This window comes from Canis aureus, chromosome 24 (assembly GCF_053574225.1).
Source record: "Canis aureus isolate CA01 chromosome 24, VMU_Caureus_v.1.0, whole genome shotgun sequence".
Taxonomy (NCBI): Eukaryota; Metazoa; Chordata; class Mammalia; order Carnivora; family Canidae; genus Canis; species Canis aureus.
Window position 1 is genome coordinate 18,947,846 of NC_135634.1, and position 22,669 is coordinate 18,970,514.

The 22,669-nt window shown below is 45.1% G+C and overlaps 1 protein-coding gene across 1 annotated transcript; it reads left to right on the forward strand.

Annotated features, from left to right (window-relative positions):
* The first annotated feature begins 292 nt into the window (after positions 1-292).
* Positions 293-20,485, forward strand: GJA3 (gap junction protein alpha 3). The gene is made up of 2 exons (XM_077869649.1): positions 293-475; positions 16,989-20,485. Exon 2 carries the CDS (start codon positions 17,006-17,008, stop codon positions 18,305-18,307), a length of 1,302 nt encoding a protein of 433 aa, XP_077725775.1. The 5' UTR covers positions 293-475; positions 16,989-17,005; the 3' UTR covers positions 18,308-20,485.
* Positions 20,486-22,669: the final 2,184 nt, after the last annotated feature.

A 22,669-nucleotide genomic window follows, 5' to 3' on the forward strand; every position in this document is an offset into this window, starting at 1 on the left:
GGAGGGCGCTCCCGTGGTTGGGGCGCGGGTGGGGATGCGGGCGCGGCTGCGGGGTGAGGGGTGCGGGCGCGCTGTGACGGCGTGCGTGCTGTGGCTGCAGGTGCAGCCGGGCGGGACGGGATGCGGACTGCGGGTGCGGGGTGGGGCGGGCTGCAGGTGGGTGCGCGGGACGGGAACGAGAGGCGGGTGCGGGGCGGGGGCCCTGCGCGGCTCCCTGGCACCGCCCCCGCGCGGCCCCCAGGAGGAGGTGGAGGCGGCGGGGGCGTGGCGCGGCGGCCGGGGCTGCGGCTTGGGGGCGCCGAGCGCGGGGCGCACTGGGGCCAGGGGATGGCCGCCGGGGCGGGGAGGCTGGGCCCGTGCGCGGGGCGCACGCGTTAAGTTGCACCGCACGTGTAGGACAAAGTCTCCTTTTGAGAGCGGCCGGGAGCCCTGCTCGACGAGGAGCGCACCCGGGTCGCCGCCGCGGCAGAGCGGGGTAAGCGCGGGGCCGGGCGCCCCGGGGCCCAGGCGCCGGCGGCCGGGGCAGCCCCGGGGCGGAGGGGCGGGCGCCGGGTCCCCGCACGGAGGACGGGCTCGGGCGGAGCGAGGCGGCCCCAGCCCCGCGGCGCGCCGGCGGCTCCCGGCCTCCCGGAATTCTTTCGGGAATTCTTGGGAAGAGGTGGGAGCGGCAGGGCTGGAGGGCCGGACACGGGCAACTGCCGGGGAACTTGGGGAATAACCGCGGCTGCTTCGCTCCCGGGGCCTCTGCCGAGCGCGGGGGCTCGGCCTGTAACGGCCTCCCCTGGGGACCGCGGGGTGGAGATGCCTGCTGTCGGGCTCTCCCTTCGGGTGGGGAGCGGGAGTGGCTCCGGACGGCAGGTCCGAGGGGTCTGAGGACTGTTTAAATACTTGACTACTCTCGACAGACACCACGGCCACAGGGAACGGAGTCCAGCTGTCTGCTGGCGTCTCGCATCGCCACGCTTTCTGCAGAGCTGTGGGTGTCTTTTAGGAACAATGTTGGCTCGCTTACTTCTTTTAAGAAACTTTTTGGAAGGTGTTTTTTTTTTTTTTTAAGAAATGTTTTAGTTATAAGTACCACGATCTAATTTCTTGACCCATGTGCTTGTTACAGTATGTTTAAGTATAAAGAATTTACAGAAGAGTGGAAAAACACTTATCTGCATTCCACAGTAGTCCCTTCTTTCAGGGGCTGTTCTGACAGTAAATTGCAGCGATGCGGGTGCATTTGCCTTGCCGTCTACTCTGCACTGTAGTGAGCAGACTTCATCCCAGTCTGCAGAGCCCTCGGTTCACGAATGTGTATGACTAGGACATTAGGGACAAGTGGAGTTCTCTGGTTTTTGCCAAGATATCGCCAAAATTTGTCACCTAAAAGTGGTGCTATGCAAACATCCGAGACGTGAATTATGCTTTAGTTTATAGGACTCAAGAATTCAAATTGATGGTTTATGATGTGTGCATCACTTCACTGACCATCAATGTGCTGTGAAATGTATTGCAAAACAAACATTAAAAGATTAAAGAGGAAAGGGGAGAGATTTATTTTCCAAGAGTCAGTGTGTTCTAAGTAAACAACAGCTAATTTGGCACATATTCCACTAGTTCAGCAGTTTGATTCATGTTGAGATTAGCATCTCATAAGGACAATGCACGTGTCCCTGTAGTGTAAAGTAATTCACAAAAACTTTACTACTATAACAAACTAAACAATGCTATTTATGTTAGCCAGTGAATGTTATTAATGGCTTAACACCATCTTAAGATAATGAAATGTAACACAATGTCATTGTTCGTAAATAAGAAAAAGAATTTTGACACAGTTTCCTTGAATATTACTTACATTTCAAGTTGTGTTCATTTTCTTAACAAAAATAACTTTTACACTACACATTTGAGCCTTAAAATTACGTGTATCACAGACATTTTATAAAGCCTCATATATGCAAAGAATTTAAATAATATTAGTCTTTCGAGTGTTACCATTACGTGAACATGCACCTAACAGAACAAATAGGATATATAAATTTTTAGGATTTTACCTCAGTATCACACATAAATGCATGAATAAACATAGTTTTTGTACCATACTAAAATATCAGAACATTCCAGACAGTGGACAGGCCCTTGAGAAGTATTTCACCCTGTATAGATAGCATGATTCCCAGGATCTCTATATTAAGAAACTCAGCCAAACTCATGATTAACATACAGTGTCCTTGTCTCTCCACTCCACTGTGTTGTGGCCATTACCAGTACTATGTAACACTTGCCGTATTATATTTTGATTAGTTTTTTTACAAGTCTGTCTCACCCACAGAATGTGAATGAACCTCCTGAGAGTAAGACCATATCTTAATTAATAGTGCCACACACAAAATAGGTGTTTGATAAATATTTATTAAATTGAAGAGAGGAAAAAAAATCCAATATATGTGATAATTAACAATATACATGTGTCTCTAAAAACAGTATGCTTTTGCCATTTCAATATAATGCATAAAGGGCATAAAGGGAATAAAATAATGATAAAGTTTAATCTTAATTTTCATTTTTACAGTGTTGGAAAATTCTTCATCATGATAACTAAGTTAGTACTCTACTGCTTTTTAAAAATCTCTGGTCTTCAAAAGTATGACTTCATAATGGTTGATGTGAACAGCTTCTGCACTCTCACATCTCCTTTAATTTGAAGAATTAGTGGTTTGCTTTATTTACTGTTAACAAACTAATGATACTAAATGCAAAAATCACTTAATTTTTTTGTTCAGACCACCTGATTATCTCCAGGAATTAATGCTTATTTTATTCACAAAACTCCATTTCTTATTAGCTTTAAAATTAATCTTTTATTCTAGAATACAGAAGAGATTTCTATGTTGTACACTCATAAAAGTGGGTTTGAATTAGAAGTGAAATTATATTTATACTATAGAAATTATTACAAAAATAGAAACCATTTTGACAGATGTAATCTGTGTCAGTAATATAGACGGAAAAATAAAATATCACAATTTTCGGGCTGTGAGGTTTTGTTCACTAAAGCAAGAGTAAAGATAATATCTGAATTTGCTTTAAAATGACAATTCCAATTTATATGGTGGAGTAACAGGACCGTTCTTAGCATGTCAATAATATTTAATAATTTTAGCCACTTTGGACTCTAACCCATGTTTCTAAACATACGTTTTAGAGTGTGATCGAGCGATATAACTAAAAGGGCAGCTGTTGTAATCTGAACAATCTGCCTGGTGCATAATCCGGTGAAGTCACGCGGAAGGGTAAGGTATGACTGACCGAGTCAAAAGTCAGGAGTTTTCGTGCTGGTTTCAGCATTGTGGGCTGTGTAGCCTTCGGCAAATCACAGTGTCCAGTCGGGGCCTCCATACCCCAATCTGTAAAATAAAGAGGATAAACTAGACCACTTCTGAGGTTCTTCTAGCCCTGTGATTCCATATTTCCTCCCTGGATGAACCAGATTCCTGAAGGATGTAATTTAGATTTATAGAGGGAAATTACTTTTAACTGACCAGACTGTGTGAAGTCAGTGCTTGGTATACTCTTCAGAAGGCCTGATCTGTGCTTTAGACAGGACGAGATCCTGTTGGGAGCAGTAATACACTAAAGCATCCCTATAATTTTCTTTATTTACCCTTACCCCAAGCCACCCTTCAGGAAGTATTGGTAAATTCAGTTTTACTTCAAGGGAAGTGACTTTTTTTCATTATTCATTAAAAGTTTAGGGACTAATGCTCAAGTACATTAAAATTAATGCTAAATTACACTAAAATGTGTAAGTCAAATGTTTAAATGAAAACTTCAAGTGGTATCCTTAGGTCTTTCACAGCAGTTATTTTAAAAACTTTTAATGCCATTTAATAATTGGTAGGAGAAACCGGAGGACTCCTCAGGGTAATGGAACAGGGAAAACATTTGGAGGGTTTAAAGAGGAAGCCCAGTATGGCATGAATAGTAGTGGAAGACAGTCATGTTTCTAATTATGCTCCAGACTATTTACATTTTTCTGTCAATTGAACTGAAGCTCAACCAGCTGTTAATTTTCTAGCTTAATATTAGAACTCTAATTGTGGAAATGGTGACTTAATACTGATTTCTGGTAGGAATATTTATTTTATTTGAGTATTTCAAGAAGAAATACTGTGGTTAAAAAGTAAAGTTTATTTTTACTTTTGTCGTTCTTAAATATAAAAATTGAATACATTTGTTCTTTAATACAGTTGTTTAAGTTGCTTTCAACTTAAAATTAGCTCTCATTCAGCTTTTTAAGTTACAGAATGTCAGTGACGCCTGAGTGGCTCAGCAGTTGAGCGCCTGCCTCTGGCTCAGGGTGTGATCCTGGATTCCCGGGTTTGAGTCCTGCATGAGGCTCCTTGCGTGGAGCCTGCTTCTTCCTCTGCCTGTGTCTCTGCCTCTCTCTCTCTGTGTCTTGAATGAATGAATGAATGAATGAATGAATAAAATCTTAAAAAAAAATAAGTTACAGAATGTCAAAAACAAAAGAAAAACTTTTTCCCCCTTTGACTCGGTATGAAAATGTTAATCATATTTACCTTAACCAAGACTTAAGAGCATATGACTTTTCAAGTATTTATAAACAATTTAAGATCCAGCCCCTCAAAGAACAATTAAAATTCCCACATAAAAGAGAAAAGAGAGGGATAATAGCATATGGATGGCAGGTGTTTTCTATCCATTCTTATTTAATAAACAAATAGAATAAAAGAATAAGGTGCACCTGGCTGATTCAGTCAGCGGAACATGCAACTCTTGATCTTGGAATTGTAAGTTCAGGCCCCATGTTGGGTATAGAGATTACTTGAAAAATAAAATCTTAAAACAAAAATAAAGTATAATTTAAAAACTATTTCGTGTTTCTGGAGATTTGTTCTCTGACAATAAACAAATAAATAAATAAACATTTATATATACTCCTAGCAGTACTTTAAAATTATTGATAAAGAGGTTAGAAAAATGGTGTTTTATAATTTCATTGATCAGTTGATCTGTAGAATGATGTCTCCTTCCAGAGCATGAGATTACTGAAAAGTTAAGTAATAGAAACCATGCACTTTTTCATTTAAAATAAGGACTCAAAAAAAAAAAACAAAAAAAATAAAATAAAATAAAATAAAATAAGGACTCCCCTGAAACTGTACAATAATAAACAATTTCACAGTAAGATAAAGGATACCCTTAAATTATATATTTATATATACACACACATATATATTTTGTAATAATACTAGCAAATACTAAAATCAACATTATCAACTTAAAAGATCTATAGGAATTTTTTGTAGATTTATTCTGTATACTATAAATATATATGATTTATATATTTGTATATATAAATATGCTATAAATATAGCATAGGTGATAAAACATTGGAAAAAATGACAAAATGAACTCTTATCCTTTTTCAAGCATGTCAAAATTGGTTCATTAGTTAAAGAAAAACTACTAATAAGACTAATATTTTAAAAGCCTCAAATAAACAGTATTTGGAACCAAACAAATGATTCTAATCATGAATACCATATAATTTCAAAATCATAAGAAAATACCATAAATAATTTTTTGCCAATAAATTTGAAACTTAGGTAAAATAGAAAATTTTCTAAAAGATATGAACTATCAAAATTAACTTAAGAAATAGTAATTTAAGGCAGCCCGGGTGGCTCAGCAGTTTAAAGCCTGCCTTTGGCCCAGGGCATGATCCTGGAGTCCCAGGATTGAGTCCCACATCGGGCTCCCTGAATGGAGCCTACTTCTCCCTCTACTTATGTCTCTCCCTCTCTCTGTGTGTCTCTCATGAATAAATAAATAAATAAAATCTTTTAAAAAATAAAATAAAACATTCTTCTATTTAAATAAATAAATAAATAAATAAATATCACAATAACAGGAGAAAAGTATTGGCTTTAGAAAACAAAAGCCAACCAACCATTAACAAAGATTGGAAGGAAACTTCTTTGCCTGATAAAAGTTGAAACATCATGCTCAATGATAAAATTTGAGAAGCATTCATGTTAAAGACAAAAATGAGAAAAGATATCACCATCTCCACATGGTGCTAAGAGTCCTGGCCAGTACAGGAAGACAAGAAAAAGAAATAACAGGAATTAGAACTCAAGGAGGAAGAAACAAATATGTCCTCAATAGCAGATGATTCGATTATGTGTTACATAAAAAATCCAAAGGGATCTCCTAACTATTGAACTATTAAGGCTTTCTAACAGGCTGCTGGATATAAGATCAATATATAAAAACAATGTTCCTAAGTACCAACAGTAACCAATAAAAAGTTATAATGAAAAAACGACTTGGAACAAAAAAATTAGAATGAGTATAAATTAGGAATAAATCTAACAAAAGATGTTTAAGACCTTTAGGAACATTATCCTAAAGCACTATTGAAAGGCATGAAGAAAGTCAACATCAATGGATCAGTTGTGCCTATTGGCGGGGGGAAACTAGATTGTAAAGAGCTAAAATTTTTTTTTGTAAATTTATTTTTTATTGGAGTTCAATTTGCCAACATATAGCATAACACCCAGTGCTCATCCCGTCAAGTGCCCCCCTCAGTGCCTGTCACCCAGACACCCCCACCCCCCGCCCACCGCCCCTTCCCCCACCCCTAGTTCGTTTCCCAGAGTTAGGAGTCTCTCATGTTCTGTCTCCCTTTCTGATATTTCCCACTCATTTTTTCTCCTTTCCCCTTTATTCCCTGTCACTATTTTTTATATTCCCCAAATGAATGAGACCATATAGTGTTTGTCCTTCTCCGACTGACTTATTTCACTCAGCATAATACCCTCCAGTTCCATCCACGTCGAAGCAAATGGTGGGTATTTGTCGTTTCTAATGGCTGAGGAATATTCCATTGTATACATAAACCACATCTTCTTTATCCAGTCATCTTTCGATGAACACTGAGGCTCCTTCCACAGTTTGGCTATTGTGGACATTGCTGCTATAAACACCGGGGTACAGGTATCCCGGCGTTTCATTGCATCTGTATCTTTGGGGTAAATCCCCAGCAGTGCAATTGCTGGGTCATAGGGCAGATCTATTTTTAACTGTAAAGAGCTAAATTTGATTCATCTATAAATTTCATGCAATTCCAATCAAAATTGAGTCTCAGATTTTCATGGAACTTGACAAGCTCTACCTAAATTTCATCTGGAAAAAATAAAAGGCCAAAAGTTGCCTAGACAAATATGAAGAACAAAATTGGGGGACTTGTTCCACCAGTTATCAAGTATATCTAGAACTCTTGCCATTAGGTGTCCTGCTGGTTGGTGTGATCAGTCTTTTCTTCTGGAGATGGTAAACAATGTCACATGTTACTTTATCTGAAGCATCAGAGGTTCAATATTTTCCTCCTTTGTGCTTGTCTTTGTGGTTGAACTTTTCCCAGTGCCATGAGTGCCATGGCACTGCGGCACTATGGCCCTGTGTTGTAAATTTCATTGAGCCAGCTTCTAAAAGCCTAGTTCCCGTCTTGCTTTTTAGTCTGAGACAAAGCTAAATGTTGGAGTTGAAGCTATAGAGTAAAAGAAGAAGGAGTCTCTTGTTATTTTTGGTGAATTTATTGTGAATTCTGTTTCCTTTTTAAAAAGTCAGATCAGAACTATGGAAAAAATGTGGTAGGTACATAATAACATGGGCTAGGTCCCATGGCATCTGGAAACTACTGTCTTAAATGTGAATGCTTGAAAAAGGCAAGTAAGGTATAAAAGAAGCTAATGGAAAACAGTCTTTCCACGTGCTGGAAAGATAGCTGGATAAGCCTTTTTTCATTGTATCATATTTGTGACTAGCTCAGTCTACCATGTTCTTTTAAATTTGTGCCAAGTCAGAGATGGCAAAAAGCATCTTGGCCACCACTGCCTTATACCAAACTCTAGCAGACATCACTAAAGGAACATAGAACTCTTTCTGGCTAAGCCTATATGTGACTCTCAAAATCCTACTCAACCATGTTCCAGGCGATCACAAACAGTTAACACAAAATTAATTTGCCTACCCACACTCCAAGTTATACTACCTCTAATTTAAAAACCTAGTAACAGTGTTTTCAGTGTCAAAGTATCGTCACAAAAGAGAATCAAGTAGAATGCAAATGATACCTTTTGAGTGTTATTCCATCTGAGTCTTTTTCTTTTTTTTTTTTTTTTTTAAATTTTTATTTATTTATGATAGTCACAGAGAGAGAGAGAGAGAGGCAGAGACACAGGCAGAGGGAGAAGCAGGCTCCATGCACCGGGAGCCCGACGTGGGATTCGATCCCGGGTCTCCAGGATCGCGCCCTGGGCCAAAGGCAGGCGCCAAACCGCTGCGCCACCCAGGGATCCCTTATTCCATCTGAGTCTTAACTAAAAGTTGCATTTCCTAATAAGCAACTCTTTTGCAAGTTTCTCCTTCTGTACTGACCTGCAGATGCTGGAGTGCCCCCAAGGCTTGGTCTTCGGCCCCCTTGTCCTTCTCCCCTGCCCTTAGATAATCTCAGTCCAGTCTCAGGGTTTGATGATGACTCCCAAATGTTTCTCTCTAGCCTTCATGCTTGCCTAATAGGTGTCTCAAACTTAACATATTCAGAATAGAACTCGTGATTCCCATGCCTTTCCAAACCTTTACCTCCTCTACTTTCCCCATCTTGGTAAATGGCAGTTCCCCTCCTTCTGTTCCCTTGGCCTCTCCTCCTCCTCCTCTCCCCCAACCCTTGACCTGTCAGCGCATCATGCTGGACCTATTTCAGAGTCTGCGCAGACCCGGCCATTTGTCACCACTGCCACTTTTGTGGATTATAGCGCAGCCTGCTCCCCAGCCCTCTGCTTTCACCTTTGCCCACTGCCCCTTCCACCCCACGCCTGTTCTCCACAACAACCAGAGGGGCTCATGAGGATGTAAGTCGGAGGACACGACTCCTCTGCTCAAACCGTCCAGCGCACTCTCATCTCACGTGGAGTATGAGCCGGCGTCCTCGGCACGGTCCGCTCTGATCTGCGCCCCCCCGCCCCGCCCCACACGGGCCTGTCGGCTCCCGGCGGTCCTCCCGAGCAGAGCAGCCCAGGTCTGTGCCTTCCGGTGCCTGCCCGCAGCCCTCGGCCCCCCGCAGCCTGCGTTTCTCTCCCGCCCGCGGCCCGGCCCGGCGCCCTCCTCCGCTGGCCGCCGCCGCCGAGGGCCTCACGGGGAGCGGCTGCCGCTCGGCCCCGCTCAGGGGCCACGACTCCGACGGACAGAGACGCCACGTCTGGCTGGGCGCCGCCGAACCGGAGCCCAGTCCCTTCTCCTCCTCTCTGCCCCCCCTTTCCTCTCAGGAGCTGCAGTCCTGCCCCTGCCCGAGGGGCCGACCTCTGGCTTGACCCCGCTGAGAAGAGCCCTGTCATCGCTTTGGAGGGAGCTCGCGCTTCCCGCCCTCTCAGCCGGGCTCTGCCCCGGGCCGTCCTGGTGCCCTGGTGCGGGGCAGCCCCACGGTCCCTCCACCCCCTGTCCCCGCGGCTCCCGTCCGTAGCCTTCCCTACCCCTGTCCTGGAGGCACCTCCTTTGGGCCTTATTCTCCCACTTTTTAACCGTTTTGCACCTCTCCTTCCTTTGAGTTCTAGACTTGTTGAGCAAGTGCTCCCCGAGCCAAGTCAACACTTCGCTCCCCCGTTCGGCCTCGAGCCACTGGTCTGCACTTTTGTTTCTGTCCCAGGGCTCCCCCTGGCCTGGGCATTTGAGGACGAGCAGTGCCATCCTTGTTGTGAGATCAAAGGGCCTCTTCTTCCCGTCCATCCGTCTTGAACACACCGAGGAATGCTGACACTGTTAGTCACCCCCTTCTTCAAAGCCCTCCTCTGGCTTCCGTACGGCCGTGTTACCCCATCTCCAGTGTCGCGGACGCTCTCCGAGTGTGCCTTCTGAGATGGGGACAGCCCTCCCAGCAGGTCGAATGGGCCGCGAGGGCTCCTGGGTATCCCAGAGAACAAGGCAAAAGTTCAATCTGGGTGGTGCAAAGTTGAATGTGGAAGTCAATTCTATAGAGAAGAAAGGGTGTTCCATTTTGACATTATCTGATATGATTTTGGTAAGGAAACAAATACAAGCCAAAGAACGTGAATTTGTCTGGCAGACCTCAGCAGGTCCCATGGAGGAACATCCTCCCCCCAACACTTTCGAGGGGTCACTGCTGCCTGTCAGTACTTGGCCTCAAGCTCTCACCCACAGGGTCACCCTTCGTCAAAGTGGTGACCACACACCGAGGGCAGTGCGTCCCCTCCCACAGCTCTTCACCCATGAGGCCCCTCCTCCCTGCTGTGCTGTGTGCTGTGCGCTCAGGAGAGGTGGAGCTGCACTGCAGGCCTCTGCCCGGCCTCACCTTGCTCCTTGTCTCCTGCCTCCTCCTGGACAGCCTCACTCATACCTTCTGCCACTACCTTTGATCCAGATGGTCACAAAACCCATCATCATCTTTTCTTCCAGCCCCAGTTAGCCAACCCCCCCCCCACAGTGTTTCTCTCTTCCCATGGCCCCCCTGATCTTCCCACTTGGGCTCAGAAATACGAGGTTTGTCTTTAATTCGTGCCTCTCTCTTTCATTCTCTGACTCTAGGCAGACTCTACATTCTGCTTTATTTTTGTCTCCAGACTGTGTCTCCTTTTCTGTCCTTCCTTTTTCCACTCGCCCTGTTGTCATCCGCCCTGGCTGCGGCATTCATTCGGAGATTACCACTCTTCCTGAGGCCCTGTCAGGGGGCCCCTTCTTTCCTGAACAGCACTTTCAGCACATCTTTCCGCTCTCCAAGTGATTCAGTGGCCCTCGATGTCCTTTCACTCATTTGTCATACCAGTGTTTGCTGAGCGCCTATTATGTTCACAGTGCAGCCTGTCTAGCTTTCCTGTGCAGAAGCAGCCATTTAAAGCCAGTGCTCGCACATGGGGCCCCTGTTCCGGCCATGCCGGGTCATTCATAGTCCCCCTGCCATGGGAATGCAGATCTGACCTTGAAATGCACTCCTGTCCCTCTTCCCCTACCCAAACCCACCTCTCCTAAACCCAGCTCAAATGCCACCCTTCCCTGGCTAGCTTTCCCTGGCTCCATGTTCTGTTTTTTTTTTTTTTAATTTTTTATTTATTTATGATAGTCACACACACACACACACACAGAGGCAGAGACATAGGCAGAGGGAGAAGCAGGCTCCAGGCACCGGGAGCCCGATGTGGGATTTGATCCCGGGTCTCCAGGATCGCCCCCTGGGCCAAAGGCAGGCGCCAAACTGCTGCACCACCCAGGGATCCCTTGTTCTGTTATTAATATCCTTCTTCTCTAAAATCTCTCTGTACCTACAGAGCTCCCCATTTTCCTCAATTTTCCTATCTCCACAAGTAGACTCCACAAGTAGACAAGATAGAGACCGTGTTTTTACCTTCACTGTATTCAACAGAACACGTGGCCCAGAGTTGAGCACAAGGTTGTTGCTAATGAATAGCCATCGATTGATATGAAGGGACACTCAACATATCCTAAAGGCTAAGGGGAAACCATACAGCTTTGAAAGGGAAAGTGTAACTATTAGGAGAACATGGAAGCATCTGCATAAACTCTGCAACAGAAGATCTTGTTCTGCAGTAATGTCAGAATCAAAGTTTTTGCTGAGATAAAAATAAAAATACCATCTCACAGAGGTAATCCATGTCCACATACAAGTACTAGAGAATCCCACTGCCACCGTGGTGGATCTGTTATCTAAACGTGCTCAGTGCTGTAGCTGTGATGCTCTATGATTAGATCACATGCACCTTACAAAGTAAGCATTCATAGTGTGAACTTCCAGGAGCTGCTCTAGTGTTATGAAATGGCCCGATATTTTGACAATAAGAATAAACCCATTTTCCTCTTTCAAGCAGAAGGATATCTCATCCAGTCACCATGTTTGTCTCACTTGAGGCCAGCCCTCAGTGGGTCATGGGGTCCCCGGTGTTGTCATTTGTTTGTACTTAGCCAGCAGAGTTTTGCTGTTCTGGGTGTGCTTCACTCCTCTGCTGTCATTTTCTCCCTGAATTGGTATCAGGGATATGATTAAAAAGTGATATTGGTAAAACACCTTAAGAATATCTGCATGAAAAAAAAAAAAAAGGAACGTCTGCATGGTGTCTGGAGCAGACTGATGAGTATGAGGACAGGTGGATGTTGCTTCAAATCTGGAGGTTCCCATTTTCATCTGACTCTGACCCCTAGTGCCAGCTTTCCCATAGGTATCCGGTCCTCTGGTTAATTTTGTTGTTGTTGTTGTTCATTCATTCATGCAGTTTCCAAAACAAAACCCAAACTGTGAAATGAGAGTAAATAGTGGAGCAGTAGTAAGACTCAGCAGTGAGTTACAGGATACAAACAGCCTGGCCCTTGCTTTGGGAGAAATTGGTAGACTGCCATGGCAGGAGAATCCAGTGTAAGCTCTATGCCATCAGTGATAACCAGTGTCAGGGTTCATGTTGCGTCTCAGAGATCCCAGGATCATTCTCCTCTGACATTGGGCTAATCATGTCACAGGTATTGTATTTGTCCTCTGTGTGCTTATCAGGGGCATGATGAAAGAGATCTAGGGAGTAGAAACCGTAATGAAAGAACAATGAAAAAGGCGTCTGACTTTTTAAAAAATTAGAACTTTGAAACAAAGTAATGGTCATGAATCCTTTACAATGATAAATGTGATATTGTTACAGAAAATGCAAAGAAATATGAAAAGGAAATAAAAATCACCCAGTTCTAGAAACACTATGGTTAACACTTAGCATTTTGATATCTTTTTTGTTCTTCCTTTTACATGAATGAATGTGTGTAAAATATCTGGTATCACACTATAGTTTCGTATTAGGCTTTTGGCATTTATCATTACAGAATAAGTATCTCTTCATGTCATTGATGATCGTAAAAATTGTATCTAATGAATACCTTGTATTTCAGTAGTTATGAATGAACCACAGCTTTTCATTTGTGCCTGGATTTATTCTATAAAGAATCAAAAGGAAAAAAAAAAAGAATCAAAAGGGACTGTATAGGTTAGGAATTCTTTTGTCTGCAGGCAGTAGAAAACCTAACTTGAACAAATAGAGTTTTTTCCTTCATATAAGTCTGGAGGTGGCTGTCAGTGTTGCTGCAGCAGGTCTACCTTGTCACAACAGGTGCCTTGGTCTTTCTCAACCACCCTTCACATATATACATACATACATGCATGCATTTATTTATTCATTCATTCCTTTATTTATTTATTTATTTATTTATTTATTTAATTCATGAGAGACACACAGAGAGAAGCAGAGACATAGGCAGAGGGAGAAGCAGACTCCCCGCAGGGAGCCTGATGAGAGACTCGATCCCAGAACCCTGGGATCATGTCCTGAGCCGAAGGCAGATGCTCAACCACCGAGCCACCCAGACATCCCTCCCTCACACTTACTGACATGTGCTTGCAAGGTGACTGCCCAGCCCCGGGCAGCACATCTATACTCACTATGGAAAGAAGGGGGAAGGGACAGCACAGGTACCATCTGCCTTTTTATTAGGAAACTAAAAGCTTTCCCAGATGTTCCCCAGCCAACTTCTTACACCTCATTAATATAACCAAAGGAGGTAGGAAAGCAAAAATTTCTCTTCCCAGTCACATTAAAGGTAAGCAAGGGAGAGAAAGACCAGGAATGGGATCTGGGTTAAGCCAGATCCTGATGTCAGCCTTGGGCACTGTTATGTATTTAAATTGCTCATCCTTTAGTGGACACTTCTGCTTCCAATTATTCCTTTTTCTAAGTAATTCACAGTAAATATCCATGTTCATTCATTCATCAAAATCTCTGATTATTTCCTTGGTATGATGTCCCAGGAGTAGACTTACAGGTTTAAGACCTAGCCTCATGTTTCTCAACAGGTTCACAATGGGCATTTGGGGCAGGGAAGTTCTTTACTGTGGGCGACACCCCCGTCACTGTGGAGCATTTGGCTTCCCTGGCCCTGCAGGGAAATGCCAGCCACACTTTCCGGGCTCTGTGACAAGCAGAGCTTCCCTTAAGGTGTTATGTGCCACCAGCCTTGTGGGGAGAACCTACCAGGCACTTGCACTGACTCCTTTCTGGCACATTATGCTGTACTCAGCAAGGCAGAAGTGCCTGCACATCTGGGAAGGTAGCAGAAAGAAGTATGACATTCCCCACACTGATCTTTTCTTAGAGACTTCCAGAAATGCACATTGCCCACTGTTCTGCCTACAGACATCCAGAAGGAAAAGCTGTGTGTGCAAACCCCAACCTCAGAACTAGAATTAAGGAGAAAGTCCACAAGCAGTCAAGGTGGTTAAGGGTGGTTTTCTATAGAAACTCAGAGGGCTGTGCTTGTCTAGGGACAGCAAGGAGAGAGGATGCCGTTTGTAGCTTAGCAAGGTAGGAGCTGTGGGAGGATGGAAAGAACCTCCTGGAATGTAAAGGAAGCAACAGCCACTAAGCCAGGGCTGTGATAAGGAGGAAGAGAAAACACAGGGCCCCCATGGTAGCCTGAGTTGGCCACTCTTGAAGGGAGAGTGGCAGTAAGTGACAGGTCAATAGGCCAGGCCCTGGTTTTAAGTTGAAGAAATAGCACATGCAAAGGCCTAACAGCAGAGGTTCAGGGACCACAGGAAGCTTGGTATCACCAGAGTGTTGGATCAGGGACTGGGTGGTACACACTATGCAAGGCTTTTGTCCTGCACCCCAGAGGAAAATCTCCAGCAGATTGAAGGGAGGGGCTATGGGCAGAGATGCCAGGCAGGGACCCTGTGACAGCCTGGGGTTGAGGAGAAGCAGGATGTAACCTGGGATGGTTCCCTGACACCTGACATCCTTCATGAAGGAATGGATTGTTTCATGTTCAGTAATTAAGTTTCGAGAGGATGCGGAGAAAAGGGAACACTCCTGCACTGTTGGTGGGAATGTGAACTGGTGCAGCCACTCTGGAAAACTGTGTGGAGGTTCCTCAAAGAGTTAAAAATAGACCTGCCCTACAGGGAATAAAGGGGAAAGGAGAAAAAATGAGTGGGAAATATCAGAAAGGGAGACAGAACGTAAAGACTGCTAACTCTGGGAAACGAACTAGGGGTGGTAGAAGGGGAGGAGGGCGGCGGGTGGGAGTGAATGGGTGACGGGCACTGGGGGTTATTCTGTATGTTAGTAAATAGAACACCAATAAAAAATAAATTAAAAAAAAAGTAATTAAGTTTCTAAATTAAAATATTTTACTTCCTAAGAACATGCCCAAAAGAACAGGTGCCAGGCACAATATGGGACAAGCAGGCTGGTAGGATACATGAATGGCAATATTTCTCTAAAGACCTCAGAAAAGGGCAGCCCGGGTGGCTCAGCGGTTTAGCACTGCCTTTGGCCCAGGCATGATCCTGGAGTCCCGGGATCGAGTCCCACATCGGGCTCCTTGCATGGAGTCTGCTTCTCCCTCGGCCTGTGTCTCTGCCTCTCTCTCTGTCACTCATGAATAAATAAATAAAATATTTTTTTAAAAAAAGACCTAAAAAAAAAAGACCTCAAATGACCAAAGCAAAGGGTCAGAAGTTTATTCTAGGAGGGGGTTAACATTTGTCTATTACTTTAGATCATGGTGAGTAAAGTTTTGTTTTGGTTATTTGCCTTTGAACCAATTCATAAAAGTTAGTATTTTTAAATATTTTAAAATTCAAAACAAGAAGAGTATTCTTTAGTGTTGCTGGAGGTCCTACATGCACTTACAGCTTAGACCGCTACCTTGTGTGAAGAATGACAGAACAACAGAGCTCTTTGTGGTTCTAGTTCGAAGCTCCGGGCCTGCGTGAGCAGTAGTGACAGGGAGGACGCCTTGTAACATTGGTGCCCTGCATCTGGGGAACACTGCTGCTTTCACAGAGGAGGCCTGCCAGCCCCCCTCCATCTAGGAGGCCATGCACTGCACTGACCTGATGACTGTCGTCCCATCTTACAGGTGGCCACACAGGCTCCTGGGGACGTGCAGCGAGTTAACCATTTATGAGACATTTGCAAAGTAAAAAAGAAAGCAAATAACAGAAAAGATAGTAGGTTAGTGTGTGGTAGAAATTATGAGGGTGGCATAAGGGAGAGTTGCTCTAATGTCACATGGACTAAAAGGCGGAGGTTAGGAATCGGAGCAGGCTGTGTACCCCACAGCACCAGCACTCCCTTGGACCGTGCTCTGGCAGAGAGCGGGATGGGTAGTGGGAAGCCAGGGCCGTTCTATGGCTCTCAGGGAAGTCCTTTGTCTTTGGAGCTCCAGTTTCCCCAGCTCTGAAGTGAGGGCCTGAGTCGCCCTGGGCATCTCGTTTGTGCCAGCACGTGTGTGGTGTAATAGCTGGTTTTTATGCTGGCACTGCGGTCTCTATCGCTGCCCAGCACGATGTTGGAGACACACGCATGCATGCACACCTGCACACCCACACACACCCCTGCACCTGCAAGCGCACACACCCCTGCACACACACACACACACACACCCCTGCACACGCACACACACACTTGCACCTGCACTCTCACACACCTGCACACGTGCACACATACCCCTGCACCTGCATGCACACACATGCACACCTGCACACACACACACCTGCACCTGCACACAGACACCTGCACACACACCCTTGCACCTACACCTGCACACGCACACACATACCCCTGCAATGCACACACACCTGCACATGCGCACACATAGCCCTGCACACGCAAGACACCGGCACACATACCCTTGCACCTGCACACGCACACACACGTGCATCTGCACACGCATGCACACGCGCACACACACCCATACCTTCAGTGGCACACTCATTTGGAAGTGGCTGTACCCCTACCCAGGGAGCCCCTCTTCCAGCACCCGCCTCCGCGGAGGTCTGCCCCCCTGGGGTGCGTGGACCCTCCGGCCCCCTGCGTGTCCTCCTGTTAACCAGCACCATTCCCTTGCAGGTTAGCAATCTGGAGCAATGGGCGACTGGAGCTTCCTGGGGAGACTACTAGAGAACGCGCAGGAGCACTCCACGGTCATCGGCAAGGTCTGGCTGACAGTGCTGTTCATCTTCAGGATCCTGGTGCTGGGCGCGGCCGCTGAGGAGGTGTGGGGGGACGAGCAGTCGGACTTCACTTGCAACACGCAGCAGCCCGGCTGCGAGAACGTGTGCTACGACAGGGCCTTCCCCATCTCACACATCCGCTTCTGGGTGCTGCAGATCATCTTTGTGTCCACGCCCACCCTCATCTACCTGGGCCATGTGCTGCACATCGTGCGCATGGAGGAGAAGAAGAAGGAGCGCGAGGAGGAGCTGCTGAGGGCCGAGCTCCCGCACCCTGGCCCGGCCGCACGCTGCGGGCCCGGCGGCCAGAAGGACAGGCCGCTGCGCGACGACCGCGGCAGGGTACGCATCGCAGGAGCCCTGCTTCGGACCTACGTGTTCAACATCATCTTTAAGACGCTGTTCGAAGTGGGCTTCATCGCCGGGCAGTACTTTCTGTACGGCTTTGAGCTGAAGCCGCTGTACCGCTGCGACCGCTGGCCCTGCCCCAACACGGTGGACTGCTTCATCTCCAGGCCCACAGAGAAGACCATCTTCATCATCTTCATGCTGGCGGTGGCCTGTGTGTCCCTGCTCCTCAACATGCTGGAGATCTACCACCTGGGCTGGAAGAAGCTCAAGCAGGGAATGACCAACCACCCGCGCGCAGACTCCCCCGAGGCCACAAAGCCCGGGGGCGGGAGCGCCCTGGGCCCCCCCTCGCTCTCCGAGGCGCCCGCGGTCACCATCGGGTTCCCGCCCTTCAGCGCTCCCTCGGCCTCCTCCCCGGGACAGGCCACCGCCGCGGGCTACCCCGGGGCGCCCCCACTGGCCGCAGACTTCCACCCGGCAGCCCTGCCCGAGGCCCGCGCGAGGGACCAGCACCTGCTCATGACGGAACAGAACTGGGCCAATCAGGAGGCCGAGCAGCACACCTCCGCCAGGAAGGCCTCCGGGGCAGCAGCCCCCTCTGCGTCCCCGAGCCCCGCGGGCAGCACCGGGCAGCTCCCGCCGGACGACGGGACGGGCGGCGGCGAGCCCGGCCTGCTGCTGACCGGGAGCCGCAGCAGCCTGGGGGACAGCAAACTGGCAGTGACTCCCGACGACGCGGAGCAGCCGGTGACCACCCCAGCAGAGACGCACGCGCCGCCGCTGCCCCCGGCGGATGCGGGCCGATTGAGCAAGGCCAGCAGGGCCAGCGGCGGCCGGGCCAGACCCAACGACTTGGCCATCTAGCGCTGGTCTCTCCAGACAGCCTTACAATAACCTCTTTTCTAGCAACCAAAACCAAAGTGCCGTTCCAGGCTGCAGGGAGACGGAGACGGAGCCTGGAAGTGAGGGGCACTGGAGTGCGGGAGGGGAAGAGCCGCGGGAGAGAAGGCTTCTGTGTGTCCATGCTTGCTGTTCTTAACACGGTGAGGTAGAGTGCCAAGACCGCGGAGGCGTGCTGGGGGGGGGGGGGCGGGGGGGCAAAGTGGGTGCAGAACACCACCGGGGCCGCCTGTGCGGGCGTTGCCGTTTCTGTGGGTACCTGCTCTGCAGCGGTGGAGCCGCGGGGCTCCACCGTCCCTTCAGTCCCGGCAACGAGGATTTCCATTCCCAGGCTCTCCAGAGCCTCTGGGCGGCCCAGAAAGTCACAGACGCACTTAGCACTTATCTCTGTTTGATACTTTTAACTTAGAGTTGAATTTCATTTGGGATATTTGCCAAACTGCACTAAAAAAAGATTTAGAGCAAGTCCATATAGTGTCATTTGAGTTTCTGAAATTGCCTGTGAAGCCCAGGATAGCAAACTGTACGCTCCATGACAAGTGACGATGAGCAGCTACCCTCCAGAGGCAGAGATTCAGCCCAGGCGAGAGCCACAGAGGTTGCTGGTAAGAAAGCAGGTAGAAATGCAGCGACACTTGAGATAATTTTTAAACAGCTGAGGAAATTGAAATTAAAGTGTGGCAAGTATGCCTTAGGTATTTATTTTTTAAATGATATTTTGTGCTTTGATCTGAATTGTACAGGTATGCCTATTCCCCCCCTCCCCATTTTCTTTAAGGAGAAATGAAAGAAAAATAGCCCTGTTAAAATGAATACCGACCAAGAGAATGCTAATTTGTCCCATTCTATCCTAGTAAAGATTTGAACTTTCTTTGAAAGAAATTCTTCAACCTCACGAGTCAGCTAATTGCTATGAGAATGTACTGTATAAAATAAAGGCAGGGGAAATTCAAGTGCATTTCAAATACTTGAAGTTGTGAAGTTTTTGAATGGAAGGTTAAAAGTTTACTCTTGCCAGAAAAATTATTTATAAAGATGAATCAATGACCTACGTGTTTTAACAGTACAAAATAAAACTCTCTGAGTTTCCTAACTATTCTTTGTGGGCAGCCTGTTTGCTTTCTAAAGTGTAAATAAAAGTATCTGGGTTTTACTTCCTGTGTAAGTGCATGTGCTGTTTTTGGACGTGCGCCCCATTTGTCACCCACACAGATTGCTACACTGACGGGGGAGGCTATTGATCTGCGCGGGAATGGCTGGAAGGTGGCAGAATTTTCCGAACTGCACACCCTGCTGTCGTGTCTTACTCGTGGTAATGCTGAGCCAGGTCCTTCTCACATTCCCAACTTCCACTGAGTATTGTCAGCCTTATTCAGCAAAACACAAAACACTTGCCAATTTGATTCGTTTCTTTATATGAGGCAACATCGATTTCCTGATGATTTATCTGGGGCTACACTCCATATACTTTGTGTTTCATATGGGACAGAGCAACCCACTGGCAATCTGATGAAAAGATTGAGATTCCCATTCTCAGATTAATGTGTGCACCTAGTTCATTAGAGCATTCTGTTTGCTGCAGAGTGAACTCGGATGATCTCCTCGAATTGAAAAATGTTAACTTCCCATAAATATCCTGTCGCCTTTCTCAAACAGGTTTGGGCTTACAGAAAATTATTTGAGTGACTGTTTTCTCAATTCCCCCCAGGCTGGTGCATATAACTTGTACCACAGTGGATGCAGGGGAGAGACATTCATTCATCACCTACAATGGATGCCTGAGACTTCAGGCAGTAGAACTTGAGTGAGAAGGGCCACCAGAAAGTGCTAGTAGTTTGAAAAGCATTCTGATTAAAAAAAATAAATAAATAAAATAAATAAATAAAAGCTTTGGTCACAATTGCACTTAACAGACAAAGTATAACTCACTAAGTGGATATGAACACAGGTTCTTTAGGTTCTACCATGATAAATGTTAATAAACTGCTTGGTCACCCATGGTTTGATTTGGGTGGGGGGTGGAGATGAGAGTGAACAGTATAATCATATTTAGTTTTTATGTTTTAAAATTGGATTTTCTCTCTCTCTCTCTCTCTCTTTCTATCTCTCATGAATAAATAAATAAAATCTAAAAAAAAAAAAGGGGGCAGCCCAGATGGCTCAGCGGTTTACCGCCACCTTCAGCCCAGGGCATGATCCTGGAGATCCAGGATCAGGTCCCAGGTTGGGATCCCTGCATGGGGCCTGCTTCTCCCTCTGCCTGTGTCTCTGTGCCTCTCTCTGTCTTTCATGAATAAATAAATAAAATATTTTAAAATTGGATTTTATTCATCATATGTTGATAGAGATGCCAGCATTGTGAATTGATCTCAATCCAGTTGGCCCATTTAGTACATGGGTAGGAGTGTGAAATTAGATTCACCTCCTTGAAAACCACTAATTTATAAAGAAGTAAAACTCTGCAATACAACAGTGCATGCCTATAGTATTTTTTCAGGGTAGTGTTCTGATTTCAATTCATGTAGAAAATGAAAGCAGGTGTTACATTGTGTTGCTATTTAGGGTGTCCATGACCCCAATGACTAGGGTCCTGCTCCCTCATGGAGATACGGGCAGCATGAAAGGGTGCTCCCTATTTAGCCAGTCACCATAAGCATTAATATTAATATGCAATAAAAGTAGAAATCACCTTTCCCTATGGTCAAAATCCAGAGATTTTTTTCTCTAGCCTGTTAATTATTTGGAAATTTCTCTGAAATCATTTTTCTCCTGATTTAATGGAAAAAAATGTTTCCATAAGCTTATTTTAAACCCAATGCTCTGCCTAATGTATTTATGCACATTATCTTTTAATCTTCAGTATACAAGACAATTACTTTCTTGCATCCCTGTTTGCAGAAGCTGGGCCATCCTGTTGGCACTACATAATATATGGCAATCAAAATGTCAAGCATTACTAATCCATCTCCAAATCCATTTATTAAAATTCTAAAACCTTTCTTATATAGTCATTCACTTTCTCCCTTTTAAACTTTATTTTACTGAATTATTTTTCCCATGACATTAACAAAAAAGATACCTTAAGTTTCAAAAGAAAATAGAAAGGGGAAAAGAGCAAGCCAGAATATTTCTGATCAATCCTGGCTTTCCTTGATCATTAAGTAAATGGCTAGATCATAGATTTCTTATACAAGAATACCTGGAATTAGAACTATGAATACAATTCAAATATCCTTTTTAAAAAATAATTTCATGAGATTTATATCTCTTTTCAATTAAGGATTTTCCCCCTATTAACACTTTAATTCTTTAGTATTTATTTAAAAGTCCCTTTTTCTGAATTGTTTTCTTTTGAACTCTTCCTTCTGGTATTTGTAACATTGATTTATGAATTTCCAGCAAATAAATTCTTTTTTTTTCAGCAAATAAATTCTTATACAAAGTATTGCATGATTTCAAAAGGTAAATGTTTTTGTAAAGATCAATAGATTCCTGCCACCACCCCACCCTATCCGCATGGAGTTCTGGATATTCTCTAAGTAACTCGTAAATGTGATACAACAAGTAGGCATTGTACATTAAAGTCCAAAAATGTATTTCTCATTCTAATTTTATATTTTTACTCTGCAGAGCTGAAGTTTGTGCACTGTAAGATTTCTTATAGCCCCAAATATTTTTTTCTCTTTGATTGTAGAATGTCTCAGCAAGACTTTTTATGGTCAGCCAGGAATTTAAATAATACTAAGAGTGTGAACTGTTTGTAGTATTATGTTTGCAGATTTTTGGTAAGCAAATGCAAGTTAGATCATAATATTTACAAAACTCTTACTAAAACCTTATTTTTTGTGTTATAACAGTATCTTTCCTAGACTAAATTGTAACTGAAAAGAAGCATTTTATAAGCTAAGCAATAAAAAGTGGCCTTAAATGTAAATCATCAGCTCTGTAGTTGGTTAATTGTTTTTATTGGTAGAATCCTGACGAGGTTTTCAAAGTAAAACTTTTCCTCTAGATAGAATAAGGAGCAAAAAATTTCTTTCCTACAAAAGAAGCTTGAGAATTTCTGCAAAGGCTGTTCTATCTTTGCACAGGTACTTAGGAACTTAAAGTAGCATCTTCTCAGAGTTCCTGTAGCATTGCTACTACCTCTTGCTGCATGTTCTCCAGAAGAACTAATGTCCTGCATGTTGATCCTGTCTGTCCCCTTCACTCTCCTTCAGGCACTACCCTGATAAGATTAATGGGGTTTCAAGAGCAGTGAGATCACTTTGGGCTAGCAAGGCTGGAGTTAATCGTTCTTGGTGATGACTTTTCTGTATATAATTA